The sequence below is a fragment of the Myiozetetes cayanensis genome, unplaced genomic scaffold (assembly GCF_022539395.1).
Source record: "Myiozetetes cayanensis isolate MyiCay16 unplaced genomic scaffold, myiCay2020 scf30, whole genome shotgun sequence".
NCBI classification, from domain to species: Eukaryota; Metazoa; Chordata; class Aves; order Passeriformes; family Tyrannidae; genus Myiozetetes; species Myiozetetes cayanensis.
Genome location: NW_026087522.1, coordinates 5,434,798 through 5,457,946, shown reverse-complemented (window position 1 = coordinate 5,457,946; position 23,149 = coordinate 5,434,798). Strand labels below are relative to the sequence as shown.

The 23,149-nt window shown below is 42.8% G+C and overlaps 1 protein-coding gene across 1 annotated transcript in view; it reads left to right on the top strand.

Moving 5' to 3' along the window:
• Nucleotides 1-23,149, top strand: part of AUTS2 (activator of transcription and developmental regulator AUTS2) — a 753,479-nt gene that overhangs the window by 336,594 nt on the left and 393,736 nt on the right. The window contains 2 exon segments of the mRNA XM_050325674.1: nucleotides 1,970-2,071; nucleotides 9,660-9,695. Of these exon segments, the coding sequence (XP_050181631.1) occupies nucleotides 1,970-2,071; nucleotides 9,660-9,695 (138 nt within the window).

Below are 23,149 nucleotides of genomic sequence, written 5' to 3'. Positions count from 1 at the left end.
GTCAAGGAAACTTGATCCATTTTCCTCTGGTTGGTTAAACTGTAAACTTGGGACCATAAAATTACAGGACACAGTCCTAGATAAGATCAGTGAGTTATATATGAAGTGTAAGACTTCTTGAATTCGTTATCCTCCCCTCTGCCTCCAAAAAATCTATTTTTATAGATACCGAGATCTATTAGATCTGACTGATAAACCATTCCATTTGAAATAAAAATAATTTTACTGGAAATGTTCTGGCTGAGCTGTGGAATATTTAGTTTATTTATTAAATTGTAAGTGTCTGACAAATAGCTCTAGTCCTTCTGTTACATTTTCTTTGAGCTGAGGGTAGGCCTGTGCCATTTTTTGCAGTTGTGCTCATGCATTGCAACTCAGTTGTGTGTTGGAACCTTTAGGTCCATACACTTTGTGTCCTTTCTTTGATCTGACTGATAGAGAGCACCCAGAGGTGCCTTATATAGTGAGGGGATTAAGGGATGAAGGGGAAGTGTCACACACACACAGTTTGCTCTGGCAGGGAGAAAAGATGATTGTAAAGGGTGAGGAGATTTAGTGTGGCCCTTCAGTGAACCTGGGACAGAACAGCAGTGGCACTGTGGTGAGCACAGTGGGGATGTACATCAGCACAAGTGTGTTTTGCTTGCATGCACCATTAAAAGAGCAACTGTGTGAATTTTTGTGTGTGGAAATAGAAGAGAGAGAAGAAAGAGGGGGGAAAAAGGTGATGGAGAGTGTTCATGGAGAAGGAACCTTTGGTCTCCAGTCAGGGAATGGAGATGAATGAATGTCTACTCCTGTACAGTCTGAATAGAACTTACTATGATCATATTAGTAATTAGAATAACTTAGAAGGAGTTGTTTGGTGTTTGTTATATGAATATTGATGAGTGTAGTAGGTGTCTCATAAAATACTTCATTAGATACCTTGCCCAAGTATTTGGTCTTCATTTACCTCTGCTGCCAGTATTTATGTATGTGATTTTAGATCTAAATTTCTGAAAGGGACTTCTTTCCAGAATTGGTCTCTGGAGTAACCAGTCTTCACAGGAGGTTAGTTCAAATGAAGCATCAACAAGGCTAGAGGAAAATTTTAATATGTTCAAGCAAAACATATGGAAAGATACATTAAAACATGCATTTTCAGCATTAAAGTAGATGTGAGTCATGTATGTGTATATATGTGTATATGCGCTCACGGACATAAGTAATGAATATAGATTGTAAATGCTTTCCTCAGTACACTGCTGTGCAATGTGTTGACCTGCACAGTCCACAGCATAAGAGAAAGCAGATGTGTTCTCAATTCTAATGAAAATACAGTTTGTAGGGCTTTTTTTGGTACTTTTTATTTATTACAATGCCAGTAAAGTTCATTAAACCTGGCTTGAAAGGCAAAAGCAATTTGATAGCTATTAAGTAGATCATGTTGTTTCATGAACATGGAGGTTAGTCAAGAATTGTTTATAGTACCAGGCAATGTGGTTAGGGGCTAGCCCAGCAAAAAAAGGCTTCTCTGGAGTGATGACTTCTTCTTCCCCTGGGGAGACTTCCATGGATCTCAGAATCCACGTTACACTGTGCTGCAATGAGGGAGGGTTTGACTGTGTGTGCTGCAACGTGATGGCAACTTTAACAACTTCACCTCTGGCAGAAATGCCTTGAGGGGTCTAAAAGCTTCCCGAATGAAGGTCTTAAACTGTGGTTTCCCTGGGACAGGAGTGTTCCCCCTTCCTGCCTGCAGCACCTGGACCTCACACCCTCCCTGTGGTGCAGGAGGGTCTGCATTCACGGCGTGGCTGAGGTCCTGCCCTGGCACAGGGTCACACGGTGACAGTGGCACTGCTGAGAGCACCACGTAAATGCTGCTTTGCGTGGACCTGGGGCTGGGCTAAAGGAGAGCAGTGGACAAGGGCACCTGCCTGGACCAGGCTAAACTCCTTCTCTCTTTGCTTTCTCTCTGCTGCAGCTCAAGCCAGGTCAGAACAGCTGCCGAGACAGTGACAGTGAGAGCGCGAGCGGGGAGTCCAAGGGTTTCCATCGAAGTAGCTCCCGGGAAAGACTCAGCGACGTGAGTATGACCCCTGCAGCTACACACTGCTCTGGGCAACCCTGCTGGAGTGCTCTGAGCACTCTAAGTCATAACATGGTTTAGTTCCTGGGCTGGTTTGTTGCTAAAACCTCCTTCTTTTGGGGTTTCTGGAGAGGAAGAGGTAACTTAATCTCCGGCCACAGTTAAGAAAACTTCTCAAAGTTTGATACAATGTCTTTCTGTGTGCAAATGCTCGTTACTATTGAAACATTCGAAGGCCATTTAACGAAGTAAAAATGTTCTGCATACTTGAGAAGTGAGGTGGCCTCTTTTTACCCCGACTGGGGAAGGAAAAGAATGTATTTCTTTGGGCTAAATACTGTCTTTATGAAAAGTATTAGAATGTCTAGAGAGACTCAGCTAACTTATATATAATGAATTGATATAACATGGCCAACAATAGCATAAGCTCTGCCTTTATTGCTCTACCTAAAGTGTTGTGGAAGGGCCTGAGATGGCAGCTCTGTGGAGTGTTTCTCTCCACTGGAGAATGCTGGTCATTCACGGGGTTACACACACGAGCTATTCCGACAGAGGAATGGCTACAGAAATCTCTCTGTTGCTGCAATCAGATTATTATTATTTGTTATGTGTACCATCACAATCCTTGAGTGTTTTATTCATGGTTCTGAGTCCTCTGTGCTACATGCTTTACAACACAGAATATAAAGACAGCCCTGTCCCCAAGGAGTATCTAAATTGGGGATTTTGTAGGTCAGATCCTTGGCTGGTAAAAGCATGGATGGCTACATTAGTCAGCCCAATTTGTATCAGCCAGCAATCTGGCCCTACTCTCAACTAACCCACATTTTGGAAATGGGGATTTTATCGATAGCATGTCCACGTAGATTTGGATGACAGATACCAGATGGTGTCCTCTATAGGCCAATCCAATAAAACTGAACTGAGCAGGCATTAAAAGAAATACCTTTGTAAAGGATACATTTCGTGGTGCGAATTCAAGCCTCGAGGCACACAGCTAGCAATTTCTGCTGAATTGTGCATATCACTGGAACAGATGCCGGGGTTTTTTTGTTTTTTTTCCTGTGAAAGTGTGAAATCTGTAGCACTCTCTTTCCATGTCCCTTTGTCACCTTATTGTAGAGGTCCATTTCTTCCCCAGAGCCAACCTTTATGGGAACAGTCAGCTAAACTCTTCAGATCCTGCCCTTCGTAGCTGTCAGGTGAGGTCAGTCTGAGGGCTCCTTGGAAGAGCAGATTGAAACCAGAGGAGATAGTGAGTAAATGTTCTGTACAGGTAGCAGTGGATGGCAGCCTGTCACCATTGCCATCCTTTGCCTCTGAGCCCCATGGCAGCTGAGAAGTCACTGCAATGAACTCCACAATTACACAGCACCTTCCAGCGAAAAAATTTCACAGCTCCTTACAAACATGGTTTTAATTTAGCCTTGTTGCTCCCTCGCAGTGTGCTGAGCGGAGAGCTCAGAGGCTTATTGAGCTTCCCAGCAGCTCACAGCACCGCAGTGCCAGACCTGGCAGGGAGAGCAGAGTCCTGGTTCCCCCTCCACCCATCCAATCCACTTTTTCTCCAATGTTTTTACAATACTTTTCCTTTGTCTTGGCACTGTGGCAAATTGAAAGGAAGCAGAGAGCAAATCCAACCTCCCCAGAGCATCTGAGAGAGGACGTAGGGGTTCACGGGATGCTCAAAAGGAACGTTACGTAAATATGTGTGAAGATGTACATATGAAAATGTTATACCTAGGTTATGTTTTGCTTAATAAGGAAAGTTCCTTTATGCTTTGATAATTCATTGCAGTTCAAGCATGTCTGTCTGGTCTGGTGTGACCAGTTCAGCTGAGATTTGAAAAAGATGCATGAGATAGTTTTCACCTTACCTGGGCCTGTGGTGGCCTTTCCCAGCCCCCTTCAGTTCAGAGCAGTGCATCCCATTCTCTCCCAAAGCCAAACACCCCGTGTGTTGAAATGACAGGGCCTGACAAAGTGCCAGTGATGCCTCCACTTTCACATGTGGGGGAGCCTGCCCTGAGCTTGATCTTGAACACAAAGATGCTTCAAGAGCTTAATAAGGTTATTTTAAATAATATCTTTTGAAGAAGAGTTGTCTAATGATACCCACCAATTACTGTCCAGAAAACGCATCAGACAACAGAGTAAGCTTTCTCTGAAGATTTGTTTCTGTTTTCACAACTGTTTTTTCAGAAAAAATACTTAAAAAGTTGTGCACCCAACAGAAGATAGAACCAAAATATAAAACATGGCGGGCAGAGTAACCTTGAGGTCGGAAAGCAAATTTTGACCATGAAATATAATGAATCTCCACTAATGTAGCCTGACAGCATTGTAAGATTAAGCTCCTGTATAGAAATGTGGATAATGAATGAAGTGCATATACTGCAGGCAGATGATCATTTTCTGATCCCCAGTTGTAAGCAGGCTGGTGAAACAGCAGTGTTGGAGCTTCATGGGCCTTAATGTGGGGCCTAAGTGATGGTTTAGTGACAGATGCAGAATGAGGGAGATGGGATAATGAATATCCAGTTGCAAACTGACACATCAGTGCCTTCATTCTCTCTCCTGTCAGGTATCTTTCAACTCTGCCTATTGTAACTGTACCTGCAGTCCTTGGATAATGCAGAGTGATGCAAAGTGTGTTTACAAGGAGTGACTCCTTTCCAGGCTAATGAGATCCAAGCCGGTAATTTGCAGCAATTGTGAGAGGTGGGCAGAAATGAAAAGAAGATAATTCAGTGAAAAGACCATGTTAAACAGGAGACTTTTCTCCTAATGAGGCTTGAGATAGCATCAGGCAGCAGGAAGAGGAATATCCTCTGTTCTTGTCAGGTGCAATGCAGTGAGACTGATTTCCATCAACTCCTTTCTTTGTCCTCATCTTGCACATGTGTGCCCAGGCACACACCCCTCTGTGAGAGAACATAATTAGCAGAGAATTTGACCTCTGCTAGATTAGGGATAATGATTGCTCGAATGCTCCAGTGCAGGCATGTGGCAGTGCCCTGATCCAGCTCCCTGTCTGAATTTCATAAACCCATGGCTCTCTTTTTTTTTTTTTTTTTTTTGGAATGGCAACTTGTTTTTTCCTTTATGGACAGAGGTAGCTCCAGGGGCCTAAAAGAGAAATTGGAGAGCTGCTCCTCCTGTATATATAGGGTGCTGTAGTCAGTTTAATCTCATCAAAATTTTGCCAGTAGTAGAATTCATTTTGTTGAGATCTTGCTTGGAGACAAGATGGCAGTGCTTTCTCTTTTACTCAGCTTGGAGCTCAGTCAACTTGTTTTCCGTATCTTTCTGAATGTATTTATTTTTAATTGAGTCTTCCCTCTTTGGAATACTCTTTTGTCATGTTTCACAGAACAGCCAGGAGATTTACTTGAGGAAAACATGAGAATTACATCTAACCTGGGTGGCGAATGCACTGAGTATTCAGGGGTTCAGCCACCTCCGTGCTGATCAAAAATCAAAGCACCTGATTCCTTTGGTGCACATTCCTAAATTCTTGATCTGTCTGATCTCACCCTGCCTGCTGCTTCTGGTGCTGGTTGCAGGCTTTCAGTGTGGGGATGAGCAGCAGAAGCCTCTCACGTGGCCACGGGCTGGGAGGCAGCACATCATCCACTCTTGCTGCACAGCAGAAGCCTGGAGCGCCTGGACTCTGCTTGCTTTGCTGAACAAGGAATCACAAACCAGAAGAAACAGTTGGCACCTTTCTGTCTGGAATGCTTTTCCAATTCCTGAACAGGGAGTGGGACAGGACTCTTGCCATTTGTCCCCTATGTGAAAGGTCTCATCCTGGGCTCGCATCCAAGCTGATGCGCTCTTTGTGAGTGCTTCCCTTTCCACAGTGCTTTGTGTGCTCCTGCTGCCTTGTGGGCTTTGAGAGTAGCTCACAGTGAGGTATCACTGAGGGTGAAGTCCTGAAGGCCCCTGTCCACCAGGCCTGTCGCTCTTTGCTTCGTGAAGAAACGTACCTACCCCCCCAGCAGATCAACCCTGCGGGCAGCTCACGGTTTCAGCCTCAAATATGGGATATTTCCCCTTCTCTTGTCTCTCATTCCTCCCACCTGTACAGAGCCCAGAGAAAGGCAAACTGAGGGACAAGTCAGTGGGTTATGTGCTCTGAAATCCTCGGTGCTGTTCCTTCTCCAGAGCGTCACTTGGCTGTATCCGAAGTGGAATCACAGGAGCAGAGCTCTGTGTGTCTGTGTGCGTGTGCCAGGAGCTGATCAGCTGCAGTGGCTGCTGCTTTGTGTGTGTGTGTGTGTGTGTTTGCCAGGGTGTGTATGTGTGTGTTTGTGTGTCTAAGGTTGGGTGCTTAAATGCTTTGTTGCATTATGTTAATTCCTCGGCAGTGCAATCAAATTCATGTCGTAATTAAAGCTGTCAGTTGGAAGGCAAGCCAATCGCCAAGAAAACACAGCATAACAAATGAAGTGAAATGATTCTGCGTGTAGCTATACAATGCTTCGCCAGGCATGAAATTAAATAAGTAATTTGATGTTGACATCAGAAATTGAAATGATACCCACTGTTCCTTCATTCAGTCAGACCTGCATAAACAATAGCCAGAACAAATATGTACAACACAGTCTTTCTCCCCACCCAGCTCCCCAAGTAATGCACAATATATATGCAAAATGGGTATAACTGTGCCTTCCAAGACCTCAAGGATGTAATTTTCTTTGGTACACAATAAACTAATGCTTACACAAGGGTTACTACATTTTTGCTTCTGGGCCAAAGTTCTTCTCTCTAAGAAAGGAAGGAAACAAAACAAAACAAAAATTTAAAAAAAAAAGAAAACAAAAAAAAAAGAAAACAAAAAAACCCAGAAGGAAAATAACAAAACCAAAACCATGTTAATTTTAAGCAAGTGTGTTTTGCTGATGGGCACCTAATGCAGGCTTCTGCTGGTGGTTGTGTGAATATCAAGTAGTATATCTGATGTCCTATTTTGCAAAGGGTTTCGGAAAGTGAAACCATTACCTCTATTATAGGCACACTTTATATAAGAGATGTAGAACCATCCAGTGCAGGATCTCGACTCAGCATGGGCTTGTAAAGATGCTTGTGCAGTTGGTACCCAGGCTGGGCACTGGGTAGTGGGATCCTTTCGCTATTGGGAGTTACCCAAAAGGTGAGAAGTTGTCTCTTGCATAGCCCTCGCTTCAGCCTTTGTGCTCTGTCAACACACAGTTCACACACAGCTGATAGTCATCCATGCATGTGCAGCACAGTCTTTTGTACTTCAATTAAAAAGAGTTTGCAAACTGTACTCTCCATATGCAGCATGCAATGTGTGAAGGGCTATATTTCCATCCAGCAAACTCAAATTCCCTGAAAATGCACAGTTGTTCAGTGAAAGTCATTTGACTGCTATGTTTCGACTGTCCTCCCATAGCCATTGCAACATTGCTTTTGAAGGAATGAAAATATTCAGTGGGAAATATTTTGTTTGCTTATTCTTTTTTTCTTCCATTTTATTGTTTTGTTTTGATACTTGATCCTTCCAAAACTTGGAATAGAAAGCAGACAAAAATTACACACAGATGCAGAAGGCAAACTTTGGAGCTTTCAGCCAGTAAAGTAAGTTTTAAAAATTGTGAGTGAAAGAGTGGGACTCGCTTGGCATCTGTACATAGCTGAAACAAAAGTGGTTATAATGATTGCACGTGTTGTACTTGTGGGCAGATCTCTCTAGCTTAAATTAAAAGAATGAAAAATGGCATGAAGCAGAAAGCAGGCTGAGTGAGGAGCAAGGCAGGCTTTGTGGTGTGCTCTGCCAGGAACGTGGATGTGTTTGATACTGGAGTGTGCTGCACTGCACGCACTGCCAGGGGCTGCAGAGCTGCACCAGGGGGGCACAGGCTCCCAGATCCAGGGTCTGGTGGCCCATGGAGGGCACTTCCCAGCTGGGAACAGCGGTCAGGCTGGGCAGTGACCAGGGCTGTGGTGGTGAGCAGGTTATTCCCAGCACAGAGAACGGTCCCAGCGACACTGAGGAAAGCAGAGCAGTTGAGCTGAGCCCTGGGGCCTCATGGCCTTGTGTTCCCAGATCTGCAGTGCCCATTCTGGAGCAGAGGCACTGTCAGGGGCATTGCCACCAGGCCAGGTGGGCCTTGCTGTGGATGATGGTGGTAGAGAGAACATCAGAGAATGGTGGCTCCAGAACAGCAAGAGTGGGGACAGGAGGACTTTGGAATTTCTTTGTTTCTGTGGAGCTCCCCTTGCAGGCTGATAACCAGACCTGTACACTGCAGATCTGCATTGGGGTCCCCTGCAGAAGTGTCTCAGAACAGGGATGAAATGATGACAATTCTTGGTCTTTCCAGTGGTTTTCCTGGGCTGGTTGGGCCCCTCTGCAGTTCCTGGTTATCCCTGAGCTGTGGCATTACTGCAAGTGAGCTTGTGCTGAGGAACAGAAATGGGAATTGAGCTACAGGAGTTACAGACTGGTTGTCTCAGTGCTCACTAGAGAATGGTCCTCTGCTTTTTGCTTCCTTGTCCATCGACTCTCCGGGCAGGAGCGCTGTCAAATGTTCACCCACCCTGCAGTGGAACAGGCAGTGACCTGGATTAGGACTGAGATGTTTCGGTCTCTCCCTGTGTCTCTAAGAGAACCTGCTGTGTAATCCCCATTGCTTAGATGAAAAACTAATGAAACAAAACCCTTTATCTCCTTAATTCCTGTGAATGTAGAGGTTGTGATCGTGCCCCACTTAAACTGAATTTCATGATGGTTTTTTGTTTAAACCATTTGATTATTTCCCATGGTAATAATATCAGTTTCACTTATTTTTATGAGTCTGAGTTTTGAAATCTCTTTCACACTGTAAATGTTTACTGCTTGTGTTTTTCTTTTCTTTCTAAGTCCTTGGTTTGTCAAACAGTGTGGACATCCAAATGGGAAATTGTAGTGTCTGCATTCTCCAGAAAACGGCACATTGACTGAAGCGGCTTCTCTGTGCCCACGCGTTCTTTACATTTCAGACTACTAATTATGTTTACAAAATGTCTCATTTTAGAAAAGCACTATGTGTGTACTAACCAGGGCCTTTCGGGAATAAATTGGCAAACAGGTCATACACTGAAAAAGTCATCCAAACCCACCGGGCTTTTTGTTTTGAAGTCTGTCTACTTTTTTTTTCCCTTCTCCCCCTCCCGCCTGCCCCTTTGTGGCCACGAAGCTGAGTAGCTGGAGTCCAGGGCATTGAATGTCAGCATGTCAGGGAGGCTGGTTGATGAGTGTCTGTTTAGTCTCAGTGCAGGGCGAAATGCCATCATTAATTCATTACCCAGCTGCCTGTCAAATAAATTGGCAATTACGTCGACCGCAGAAGCTTGGAATTCAGTAAATAGCACGTTACCATCTCAGAGTCGTTGAGAGATGTAAAGGGAAAAATTAAGCAACAGCGTGTTTGTTTCAGTAGCAGATGACAAGGGGCAGCACATTGGTGCTGTGATGTAGTGATGAAAAGCTTGGAAAGGCCTGGTAATGAGCTGTGTGGATTGGAACGTGTTAAAAACCGTCACTGACTTTCCACTTTGTCTTTGTGTTTTATTGCAGAGCTCAGCTCCTTCCAGCTTGGGAACAGGCTACTTTGTAAGTGTATCTCAACTTTCACACATGTGCCTCTGAACAGCGTAGCTTCCTCCTCAGACAAAAGTGCCTTAGTGTGTGCCAATAGGACTAAGCCACCAGCCCCACTCTGGCCCATAACTTAACGTACCTTTGTTATTTCTTCCTCCACAAATGCACTGGAAGTAAGATTTCCAACACGGTGGCCAGTGTTTTCCTGAGCTAATTAATTACTACATAAATTCCAGCAGTATTTAATTTGCACAATTAGAGCAAATAAAATGAACCATGGTCTTACCAGCTCTCTAATCTGAGATGGCAGGATCTTGATTTCCCCTTGTAGCAATTCTTGTTGATTCGTGGATTTCAAGGAGCCCATTACACCAGTCTTGCCTCATCTCCTTGTACCACAGGCCTGAGAATGGGACACAGTGATTTCTACCTGTTGCTTAAAAGCCCCCTGTCTCATGGACACTCTTGGGATTTGCAGCTGTACTTGTATTTATGCCATATTTACATTTTATGTCCTGAAAAGTGGATCAGGCACCAGTTGGTTTGAAAATTTTTGGGGGGTTGTGATTTATTTGCATGCCCCCATTGATTTAACAGTCTATATACCTTTCTATCTGTTTATTCCCCCATTCATCAATATACCTTTTACTTGCACAGATAAGTTTGGCGGTAAAAAAATGTTTTCCAGTCAATCCAATGCACTGTTTATTTTCTTCCAAGATTTGTATTTAAATTGCTTATACCCCGTTTCACTTGTAACTTATGCTGTATCCTCAAAGCACATCTCTTCTGCCTTTATAAAGCTGTAAGGGAAGCAGAGCATTATGAATGTCCAAAACCAGGTGGGTAAAATGCAGTGAGCCTTGTCCTACGTTGCTCTGTGAGGTTAACAGCGTAATCAAAGCCTGTTTCTATCTTTTCATCACACTCTGGGGAAAATGAAACGATATGGTATTCAATTACACCATGGAAAAACTTTGTTGCTCTCTTGTCAGATTCCCAGAGAGTAATTTTCTTCTATTAGTACATGGTGAATTTAGTCTTTTGTCATAGAGGTCGATGATCCTGTAAGAAAGTTATGTGATTAGACTGTGTACGTGTGACCTCACCTGCAAAGCATAAAATGCAAGCACAAAAATTGCTTAGTACCTGGAGAAATGCTGTGTCCTGCTGGATTTACCTTGGACTTGTGCACCAATGGAATATTCACAGTGCTGGTGAGGAGGTGTGACCAGAGCAGCACCAATTGAAAAAGCTTGGTGGTCGTTGTTCTAATTAAACCAAAGCCCAGATCACTGTAAGGTAAGTTGTGAAACAGAAAAACAAAACCGCTTTCCTTGTTTTCAGCAGTTTCCCTGGTTTGTGTCACTTGTATTTTTAAGAGGGAGGGGATGAATGGAAAAAAATGGTATCAAATGGCTCAACATTTATTTTGCATTAAAGCTAGAACTCGAGTGTCTTTCCATACTTCAGAGGGAATTGCTTTCCTTTGTCTGGGAAAATTCAAATCATATGAACATATATAGACATGCTCTGGAATGGGACAAATATAATATGGGCTGGAGGGCTGAAACATATATATGTATATATAAATAAGCCTTGTTCTCCTTGCAGCGAGAGCTGAATATGCATGGTTTGAGAGCGGTGCTCAGCTTCCTCTTTAGGCAGCAGAGGTAACAGAAGACAAGCCATCTGCTGTTCCCTGCACCATACTGTCTGTGGGTTGGTCCAGTAAAGTGAAAATCTGGAAGGTGTCAACATCCCCTATGCTCCAACGGAGAGCTTGAAAGTTTCCAGCTCTCCCGAGTGAGGGATTTAGTAACAAGAAGAAGCTTGACATCTTCAGGGCCAATGTATTGGCACTTCAAATCATTCTAATTTGGATCTGTGTTGGTGGGGGAGACATCCCTTGTTAGGTGCCATTAATACATTTAACTGTGCTGTTTCTTGTCTCTACTCACAGTATTCAGATTTCTTTAACTTCCTTTTTCTTTCTTCACTAATAGCCAAGAAGGTAGAAAATGTCCTTCAGTGTCTATCTTAAAGCTGTTTTTACACTTACACGGTCTTGGAGGAAACATGGAGGGTTTTTTCCTCCCTTTTCACTTTGGAAAAATTGTTTTTAGGATTATCTTGCTTATTTTTTTAAAGAAGTCAGTACCCTTATTAACTTACATGGGGCAAATAAAACCCAGATGTGTTTTGCGGTACCAGACAATGAGAAAAATGCTCCAGAATGATCCAATTAGCATGTGTTTCTGATAAATGTAATTATTGCACTATCAAAGTGCAAAAGAATATGCACTTGAATTGACTTCTTTTTTCCAAGGCTTTTAACTAGAACAGACTGTTAGTTTTTGTGTTTAGTGTTAACCCGGAACATCAAAACAGGGGTCACCGGTCCCAAAGAAAGAAAAAATAACTTCTAGTTGAACAGATAATAACAAAGCTTTTGCCTTTGGAAATTATCCCACTTGTGATGTACATTGGACTATGAAATATTCTGTATGTACTGCAGCTCACCAAAGGAAACAAAGGAACCAGGTAAGTTAATGATGGACATCTCCTGCACATGGAAGCAGGTTTTATTCAGGAACGAGTGAACACTGAGGTACCGATTAAGTGCCATTTATTTGCTGTTTAAATCCAAGTATTAATGGACTCTTTGTGTGTTTAGGCCATGTTACGTAGCACAGAGATAACATTTGTTCAACTTGGAATCTGTTTTGAGAACCATGCTTTTGTCAGGCACGCAGGTTTGAGGGGTGGTGGGTCATGTGTCTACGATGTTTGTGGATGCTGTGCATGTTACAGCAAAGCTGAAATGCCTTTTGGATCCTAATAGTCTGTAGAGAGTCTCCTGAGATCACTGTGTTTTAGGAAACATTTATAAAGCTGACACTTCCCAGTAACACAAAATCGTTTCTCTGATATCTCTACGATAGCTCCATCCTAGGAATTCATTATGCACTTTCAGTGGTGGTGAAGGCTGAAATCTTACCTGATTATATACAATAAGTAGGTAACTTTCTGAATGGCAGAGTTGGAGAGTGAATTCTGTGAATTGGCTCTATGTTAGTGCTCCTTGAAAAGCAGGAGGTAAAGTTAAAATGCACGTGCTCTGGGGAGGGCGTTCCCACAGCCTGCTTCGACACCCCACCTTCCCCAGGAAGGCAGTGGAGCGGGTTGGGAGTCTCCATCAGGTGATTCAGCCTAACCCACCCCCAGCTGGGGTGATGGAACTGCCACTGAGTAAACAGACTTTGTAGTGAGATGCCTTCAGCAAAGGGGACAGGAGGAGTGACCACTGGTGGAGTGTTAATGGTGCAGGGCTGTCAGGGAGTTCTAAATACCCCAGCAAGTTTGGTCTTCAGTAAGGAACCACCCTCTTTTACTTCTTTCACAAGTGTTGGTGTGTTCAGCAGATTTTGTTGAATAGACATTTTTGTTGTTGCTGGAATCTGTTTCCTCTGTCTCGGTGCTCCTTGTCACAGGAGACACTTTCCCCATCCCATATTATTAGGTCTGTAGTCAGAAAAGAAGAGACACAGGTAAAAATCAATCTAATTCTCCCATGTCTTTTGCCTCAACTGCAGCATCTCTGTTCTGAGTTTCCTCTTCCCAAGCCACTTGTGTTACAGAACTCCAACTGGCCTGACTTTACTGTTTGCTCTGGGATCAGTCCAGTCTATGACTCGTGTATATGAAAAAAAATCCAGACATGCTGTTAATATTGGTGCACCCTAAGAAATCATAACTGAATACTTCCTGGGAAATCTCCCAGTTGTCTTTGATATTTTTTGCATTGCAAATTGTCATTGTCTCTCATCAAAGGCAGACTATAAGGTAGATTACGTCTCATCAAGAAGTCAGATCAGACAATTGGAAATTAGAAACTAGAATTTTAGAGAAAAATCACAATCTTTTTAGCTTTAAAGGAAAAGCTATTTGAATTATGTGAGTTTGTAATGTTGTCCAGCTGCCTTAAGATTTCCGGGGGTTGAGATGCTTTAGAATATGATTGGAATTTGTATAACAGTAAAGCTTTTTCTCTTATCTGGCTTTGAAGAATTATTTTTGCTCATTTATGTATCTTCCACCCAGCCAAATTCGCATTGAAAGATAGAGTGGTTCATTGGTTTGCAACACAAAACAGAGAAGAAATCAAAACCTAAATAACTGAGTGTTTTCCTTCTAAACAACAAACCCTATTCTGAAGACTGTCAAGTTCTTTGACAATTGCAGAGTTTCCCTGTTTATGGCAACTTATCTCCATTTCCTGCACGGGTCTGCTTCTTGAGTCTTTGTGGCAATTTCTGAGGGTTTTCTGTTCCTTTTTGTAATGCTTATTTTTGGTTAGCAGGTTGCTGCCTTTTTTTTTTTTTTTTTTTTTCCCCTCTCCCAAATGCAGAGAGTTTGTGGATTTTTCAAAACTAGATAAAATTTTTTAATGAGCTGGCGATGGAAACAATATTGGGAAGGCAGAGTAAGACTCCTGTGACCCTTCTTTTCCAAACAATGCTCTTGCTCCACCTTAAAAAAAAAAGAAAGAAAAACTAAAACTGTGCTTTGCACATGGGCTGGTGACTCAGACTAACATAAATCGTGCACATATTCCCAGAGGCTCTGGCTAATCAGTTGTGCTGTGCAGCCTGGCCCTGGGTGGGTTCAGCTCAGCAGATGTTTGTGTGGTTACAGCAGCCACTGGGACACGGGGTTGTGCAATGTTGCATTACATTACTCAGAGCTCTAAAAACTCGTCCCAAGGAGAATAAGGGGTGTTTAGTATGGAGATGATGGAAAACCCATGTTTGGCCTAGAAAAGGGCAGATATTGCCCCGTGCAATAGGGGCATTTTCACCCCAGACATTGCCTTACAGAACAAATGTGGAATTAGTTACACCAGCACATTCAAAGAGTAGATTTACCCTCCTTGCCTGGTCCACGTGCCCTGGCAGTGGTCCTGAGGAGCCTGTGCTTTGTCCCTTGGGGTGGTCAGGTTTGTGGGGCTGTTGCCTCTCCAAGGTGAGAGCGTGTTAGGAGATTCCACTTTAGAACAGTCCAGCAGGGACCCATCGGCTTCCACAGGAGAGAAACAGATTGGATCAAAGGTATCATTTGGAAGAGGTTTAATAAATCCAAGCTGCAGAAGGGATGTGGTACTGCACATCGTGTGCACAGTGGTGTTGGTAAACAAAGAACTCTTGTTCTTGCAAGTAGGTTAAGCTGCTCAGTTATTTTTAGTGCATTTAAATGTGTTTTGTTTATGTAAAAGTGTGTATCCCTCTGAAATACTGTGGGGTCTACAAAGGCTGTTGGGATGGCACCACAGCATAAACTGTCATGTCCCCTGTAACTAGAGTTGAAAAGACGATCCTTGTTATCCTGTGTTTGGTACTATAAATCATTGTTAACGAAACCTAATTTGCTTAGTCGGGTAATGAATGATCTCCAATTTTCTCACTGTAATTAGTTTTACCAACTATTATTGTGAAGGGTATATTGAAATCCATTTTAGCTCCACTTTAAATTCTCCATGTGCCCATTCTATGCAGAAGTGAAGCTGACAACAAAGGTTATGAATTTTCCAATAGTAAATTCCGATTCAAGAAAAGTGGACAAGATCCCCAGTAGAAATCTGTCTGTGGGCTGTAATTACTCATTAGTGTTTGCAGCCCTCCTTGGTGCAGATTTGGTGTGGTGCAATGAGACCAGGAAACCTGGTGTTTCTTCATCTGAAATCTTTTAGGTGTTGTGTTTTGTTTTCCAGGAGACATTGAAAATGCAGTTTATTGTAACAGCTGCTGTAAGGGAGGCATCGTCAGTGCCAACTAAATACATTGCACGTAATAAAATCTACCTCAGGCCTATTAATTTTAGCATTTATAAACTATAGTGCTGTTCCTAGGGAGAACTGAGACTCATTAAAGAGTTTGCAAACAACATGACCAGCAAAGCAAGAAGAAGAGCAAGAGCAGGAGTGTGGGTATTTCCAGCATCCTGCTAATCACAGTAACAATAGTTGGAGCAAAACAACTGGTTTTGGAGAAGAAGCCTGTGTATTTCACATATTATTAACTCAGTATTTGAGGAAGGTTTAGGCAAGCAGAGCAAATGACCTGAGCTGGGATTTGGTCAGGATAGGTCTCTACTCAGATCATTTTGAACAGGGCTGGTGAGGGTCCGAGTTATTTTGGCAGCCCTTCAGGGGGGTGTTTCCTCATACACTGAAGGACCCTGCCCTGATGCATTTTTTAACAACATGCTTTGAATGTAAAATATTAATCCTTGCACTTCTTTGAATTGTTTGAAACTATGTTGTCCAAACCTTGAAGAAGGAGAGCAGGGCACCACAGCAGCTTCTTACCCAACTCAGCAGAAGGGAGATCAGATTTCAGAACTTCTGGTCTTTCAGGTGTGTCCCCTCATTGCTGAAACACAGATTTTCACCCTCTGTCTCAGCAGTGACATTTCTTTAATAACTTCAGTTTCTTTGGGACAGCTCCCAGGTACATTTGGTGATTCAGGAGACAACATCCCCAAGCAGTGCTGAGCTAAAATGTGCTTGTTCCCTGTCCCCGCTAAGTCCTGCTGTAGCTCTCACAACTGAGCAGTTCTGTGCTGTCTGTAGTAGCTTGGCCTCAATTTTTACCCTTCTTGTCATTCCATTGGGGGTTTTCCTTTCACCAAGTATTTTCAACTTGTTGGTCCCTTTTCCTTCTGCTTCTGTGTGTGGTTCTCCATGGAGTCATCTTCTTCCGAAGGATAACAAGTGTGATGAATGGAGACAGCATGAAGAAACAAAGGGAGAAAGGAAGGAAATAAGACATTTTATGTCTTTGGAGGGGTGATATAAAACTCTATTATTTGTCAGAAGGGTCTCCAACTTTTGTTACTGGCAGAAAGGGAGATGTTGAAAGTGCTTGTTAGCATCATTTACAGTTTAAAATCCTGGAGACACACTCAGTTCATATTTTTGATGGTATTTCAGGTGAACTTCCTTAATAATTTTTTTCCAGCAAAAATCAATTTAGAAAAATCAAAACATTGTCATTTATAAGCAAGTTTTTTATTATATAATTTCTTCTTCTGGCCATTATAAGATTTCTTTAAGTAGCAGAAAGGTTTAAGATTTGCTGTCACTCTTAAGTTTGGTCTCTAATGGCCCATGTTACTTGTGGCTCATGTTTTGCTCATCAGCTCTTGCAAAGCAAAATAATTATTTTTTTGTGTTCCCCCCTCTTTGTGGTAACATGTGACAGGAATTGCAGATGTGAACCTGAATGATAAAGGATTGCTTCACTGATTGCTAAACATGCATTATGGTGCTTTTAAACTCATTTCAGGTCATCCTACAGCAAATTAGTTTGATTGCAAGCAGTTAAGCTGTCACATAGAGAGCCTTCATCTTCCAAGGGTCTCAGTTTCATATCATTAAAAGAGAATAGCACTGGCTGTATTGTGTGTTTAATACTGGGGAGCAAAGACAGTGAGATAGTGTTGGGTCTCTAGAGGAGATTCCATATCATTTCATGAAAAGGGATATGCAGTCCCTGAGGGAGTGCTTCAATGAGCCCTGGCTTTGTTCATGTTTAAAGGGGGCTGACCACATTCTCTGCAACACAAGAGCCAGTTTGCTCCTTTTTTGTTAAATTTGGAACTTGGCGGAATCTGTTTGTAGGCCAAGTGGAAAGAGCAACACTGGGCTGTTTCTGATGCAAATTATCTGATGGTGTTATTGTTTGTGGTGAGATTTTCCTCAGAAAAACATAAAATTAACATTTTCGCCTGTGTGCTGTTAAAATAGCAGGGAAACCTCACAAAGATCTCTGTGTGGCACAACACAACAATTTGTAGACCAGCACACTTCTACAAAAAGGGGTTATGGCAAAAAGCATTGTGGCAGAGAGGAGTTAAGGGGATAAAGTCTGGTGATTTCCCTGAAAAAGGGGTTTGAGGTGCTTGTTTGGGTGGGTGCAGTGTGGAGATGGGGTGAAGCTCAGCCTGTGCCCCAGCACGGGAGCCCTGGGCTGTCCAGCTCTGCCTGGCAGAGCTGCTGTGCAAACCTGGCGACCTTGGAAACCACCAGCACGGTCATTTGACTGCCTGACAGGATTATGTGGAGAGAGAGAATGGAGAAGCCTCTAAGGAACTAGGAGAGTGCACTGTGGATGGATGAATGATGAGGAGAAGCTTTGTGATGGTATTATTCTGGTGGGAGCTTCCATAAGCTTTTCATTTTGCCATTTTCTGAGAAATACCATCTCTCCCTCTCTTATATTTTGGAAGAATACATTTACTATTTTAGGCTGCATGATATTGTTTAATTTTTTTAAACAACAGGGCTTTTTCTCCTGGTAAAAGTTGCAAGGAAATACTGAGGTAGCTGAGTCGGGAGGAAAACACTGCTGTAATGCTGCAGGCACTCAGTTCCCAAACTTGCCCAAAGTATGACTTGTTCCTGTGTGAATGAGCGGTATTAAGGTGAATATTAGGTTATTCTTCTTTTGAGTCCCTTGGAGGGATAGTAGGCTTGTACCTGGAGCAGAGAACACATCTCCTGATTGCAAGAATTAAGGCTGAATTTCACAGAAAAGAGTCCAATCCTCTTTCTCAGCCTTTTATGTCAGAACTCAAAATTGCTGTCTGATAAAATGTAGGACACCAGATTGAATTACTTCATTGAACCACTGCTGTCCCCTGTTAATGGTAATTGCACGGATATAGCGGTCTTTCTTGGCAACATCTCAGATATTTACCTCCCACTGTTTTTCAATTCAAACCTTTGATGAAAATATTCCCAGTACTTCTTTAAAGCAGACACCCAACTGTCTTTCTTGACAAAGGCAAGGTCTTTAAATCAGATCCTGACAATTTGTGACACAGCAGTCTATCTAAATCACCTTTTACCTATGTCTCTGTGTCATTTCCTGGAAAAAAAAGTGTCCATCAGAGGAAGGTTGCTGAGGGCTTGGTGCTCAGAGAGTCTGTGCGTGTGGCAGCTCCGAGCTGGAAGATTTGTGTGTTTGTTTCAGTGGAAGTAATTAGATGAAGGCTTGTAAAGTTGCAATGCATGCTGTAATGGTTCGTTATAAATATTTGGGAGTACTTGGTCCATAAGAAAAAGATTATTAGGTTATTGCTGTTCTCAGGCCATTAGGAAGTCAAGGGTTTTGATGGTCTTTCCTTTAGCAATGGTAAATCATTAAAAAAAAAAAAATAGGGCAAATATTTTCATCTTCACTCCACCTGAGGGTTAATGTGCATTCAGCTGAAGTAGCTTGTTCACCTCCTGCAATCTCATCTCACTTGATGTGGTGAACCCTCCCTCCCACGGGGAGCTGTGGATGCCACAGGATGGTTTGGGGCCCTCATGTCCGTGATGAGCAGCCCTTTGACTCGTGCAATCAGATCTGAGCACTTTGCATTCCTGAGGAGCTTCCTGGCTGTCTTTGCTGCACGATGGAGGGTGTTCCAGCAGATCTCTTTGCTTTCCTGAGTGTGCTTTTGGGACAAACTCAAGGTTGGCTTATAGTATCAATGGACTTGGCCATATTGTGTAGCATCAAAAGGATTTATGGGAAAAATCTGTGAAAATCAGTTGCCTGCAGATGAAGAGAAGGTGATTTCTTGGGTATTTATTAGGAATGTTTTAGCTGTTCATTTTATCCAGTGACCTATTTCACATTGCTCTTCATCACAGAGACAGATGCTTACCTGTGCATCAGTGGAGAGCACTGGGTAAATAGATTTCTAGCTAATATTGTAAAAGAACTTCATAACATTAAAAGCATTGACTCCACCACAACAGATAAAAGAGGTTGTTGTTAAATGGCAGAATAGACACCAGTTACAATAAAAGATCATGAGATAACTTAATTAACTAAGTGTTAATGTTTGCCAAGGACGATGTGTCTGTTGGGAATGGTGAGGAAAGGTGAGCTTGGAGGGGGAAAAAATGCCTGTGGAGTGCATTTGCCAGGCTGGTTCAGAGAGTGAAGTTCATGTTTGGAGTGGCATCACTACAGCATCTGATCACACTTGTGCCACTTGGAAATGAAAGGAATTTCCAAAGGAAGGGCTGGACTGTTGGGTGTGTCAGTGAATGCAAGAGGAACGTGTTGCAGTTTTAAGGAGTCATTTCTGACTCCAGGTGTAACGGGTTTCACGGTGCATAGCTGAAAGAAAAGAGAGGGATTTAAGATATTTAAAGCACTTAAAAAAAAAAAAGAAGTTCTTCCAGAAGAGATGGTCAAGCAAGTCTGAATTCCCTCTGTTGGCAAACGGAGAAGGGAAGAGAGCTGCTGCCTCTTCTGCTCCAAAGCTTAACTTTTGATTTCTCAGATGGCTTCTGAAGATGAAAGTAACTTCAGACAAACAGTATAATGGCATTGCCACACTTGTGGGTATCTAGGTTCTTCTTTCTTTTCTTTGATGAAATATGACATTAAATGTAATAATTGAAGTATTTGTCTACTGCATTTTTGCACAGCATCAATAGCCCCAGAAATTTTCCAGCTGAAGCCCCTGTTTCTGTAGACAATGATGTGCAGAGGCTGCAGAATTGGCAGCACAGATGCAGGAAAAGGAATGTGTGCTGGGGCTCTCTGAAAGGCCCTGGTGCTGGACAGTCCATCTGCAGAGAGATCCCTCACACCTGGTGATAAGCCACGCTCCTCTTCTCTCTTCCTGCCTCTGCAGGGCTGACATCTGCCTTGCAGGATCATTTCCCCCCAGAGTGGCAGCTGTGTCGGGGCTGACGTTGCTCTCCCAGCAGAGAGCGGAAGCCCCAGCAAAGCTGCCCCCCGTGCTGGCACCTCTGGAGGCACCGTGACTTCTGCTGAGTGCTTGGAGCTGCCAGCTTGGGAGAGGCAGCCCTGAACCCTGGGATGCTGTTAAACACCACTGAGGACTTGTTTGCTCCCTCCCCATCCCCCCTTCCCCGCTGAACGCAAACTGTGAGAAGTCCAAGAACCGCCGTGGTGCCAACAAGAGCAAAATTACTTACAGCTGGTGAGAGCCACCTGCTCCTGCCCAACCTCAGCCAAAACAGTTTCCTCCCCGGAGTGCCCTGGAGTGGGGAATCCAAAAGCTGTTCAGAGCAGGCGATATTTAGTGTGGATGGGGAAGAGACATTGCAATTCTTGCTGGAGAGCAGAGCGTGTTACGCGGGAGGTCTTGAGTACTGATGTCTGTCTCTCCTTTCCCTTTCCAAGCTCCCTCATCACCCCTTCTGCATTCTTCCAGTATGTTGCTTATGAATATTAATTCAGCCCCTCTCCCGTTATATGCCAGCCTTTTTTCCCATCCAAGCTAATGCAAATGTAATGTTGTTAAAAAATAAATAAATAAATAAATAAAAAGGCCTGCAAAGGATAGTGAGAGCAGCAGAGTGTCATCCTTGCTCTCTGATGTATTAATGCAATGGCACCTGGTGTGACACTGCATTTTCTCCTGTGGTAGAAGCACTCCTTGACCCTGAGAGAGAACAAGAACACACTTTCTTGTGATTCCCACTCTAATAACCTTCCTCATTCATCCCTACTGTCCTGTGTTTCCCCAGTGTCTCCCAGCAGTTTGCAGATATTTTTATGGTTTTGGTTTACTAAGTACATCTTCCTTACTTAAATTGCTTGTGGTATAGAAACAGTAGACAAAAGGCTGGCATCATTATGAATTCGTAGCAAGAGGCCACTTGACAGCCCTCTGAGCACCACATTCTTTCTTACCTGGTACTTCATCAGTTCAAAGGACTTTGTTCTGATTGACTCAGTAGAAATTTTGTTGTATTTAATTAGAAAACCATGTCCAAATGTCTACATTCATTTCTTTAAAAGAAGGATTTGAAGAAGGCTTGTTGTTGAGTTGACCTGCTGACAGTTTTATCAAGTTTGTGCCTGTCTTTAGGAGCTCACTTGCTCAGGTACCACTCAGAGTCAAAGCCCAAGTTTAATTTTGTTGGTTTCATCATCATTAGCCATTGATTGCTTCAAGCTTTCATCTTTGCAGTTCAGTTCCCAGTATTTCTTTCTTCTTTCCTCTCCTTTGCTATCATTGTCTGAGTGTCATTACACTGCTCTGAATTTGCTCTTCATTTCTCAGCTCAGTTATAAAGTCCTTTTTCTTGCCTATCTGCAGTACAAATGCCTGGAGTGATAATAACTAAAGCCTCTCTATTATTTCTTGGAAATATCACCTGGGATGTTCAGCTGAAGATAAGTTTGCTGCAGCTTGTTTGGGAAGATTCAGAGAACTTCAGACAGTGTATGGGAGAGCTGTGGGTACCCTCAATTGCATGTATAATGTCAGATATGAAATAAATCATATTAGCCTTGTTTCCTAAAACTTCTCCAGGTCCTCTCTGGGGACTTTCATGAATGGAGGCCTCCCCCTGATGCTGACAAGGAATATGTACGGGAACAACTGGAACACAGGGGCTTTGAGAAGTGGTAATCCCTAGAAATTCCACCAACAACCTGCTCTGTTTCTCTCAGCGTTTTCTTCCTCATTCCACAGCGCCAGGAAATTTGTTGCTTCTGCCATTGGATACCCCTTTGGAGGAACTAATGGTTTCCTTTCTGTGCACACCCCAGAGGAATGCAGATGGTTGTTCCCTGGAAAAGGATGACTGTGCTGCCTGGAAAGGCAGGACAGTAAAACCAGGTCCAACCCTTTTCTGGAGGTCATTGCATTGGAGCACCACGTTGCAGTTTTCCCTGGAAAAGCAGCTGCCCTGGCTCTGTTTCTCCCCCATGTTTTGTGCTCCTGCTCCCACAGTGCTCAGGGAGGTGCTTTTCCCTTCTTCTCAGTTCCTGTGTCAGCTGACTCTGTTCACAGAGCTAGAGAGCAGTAAAGTATTTCATCTATTGACTGCTGCACCTAAAATAGATTAAATTAGTGTTTATTTAACTTTTTACTGCTGACTTACAAAATTACTTTTAGGCTGGTTTGGATAGATAACTTTTTCTATTAATTTATTGCCATGCTCTGCTTTGATTGCTTTTTTGCAGTGGTATCAAATCATATACTGCTTTAATATTTTCTCCAAGATGTGCTCTTGATTATGTCTATGCCAGATATTTATACCACCAGGAAGGATACTACTCAGAAATTCACTTTCTTAATAAACACCTGTTTTTTAAAGCTCTCACTTCTCTGAATTAAGGTGATTTCATTTAACTTTAGTTAATCCTACTTTTTTTTTGTGAAGCTTTTGCATATACATTGGGAGAAAATACTTCCCTGCATCATGAATGACACGTATGGAATAATTGATACAGGACTAAAAGGGAGGTGATTTTGGGATGATGAGCAAAATATCTGAGTTTAAATTTCTGTATAGTAGCAGAATGATTTTGATTTTGGTACTGTGGCAGAATCTCAGGTCCATTCATTAGTTTCTATATGCATCAACAATCCTTGTCTCAAAAAGCTCATAACTGAAGTTTAACTGTGAAGTTTGAGTG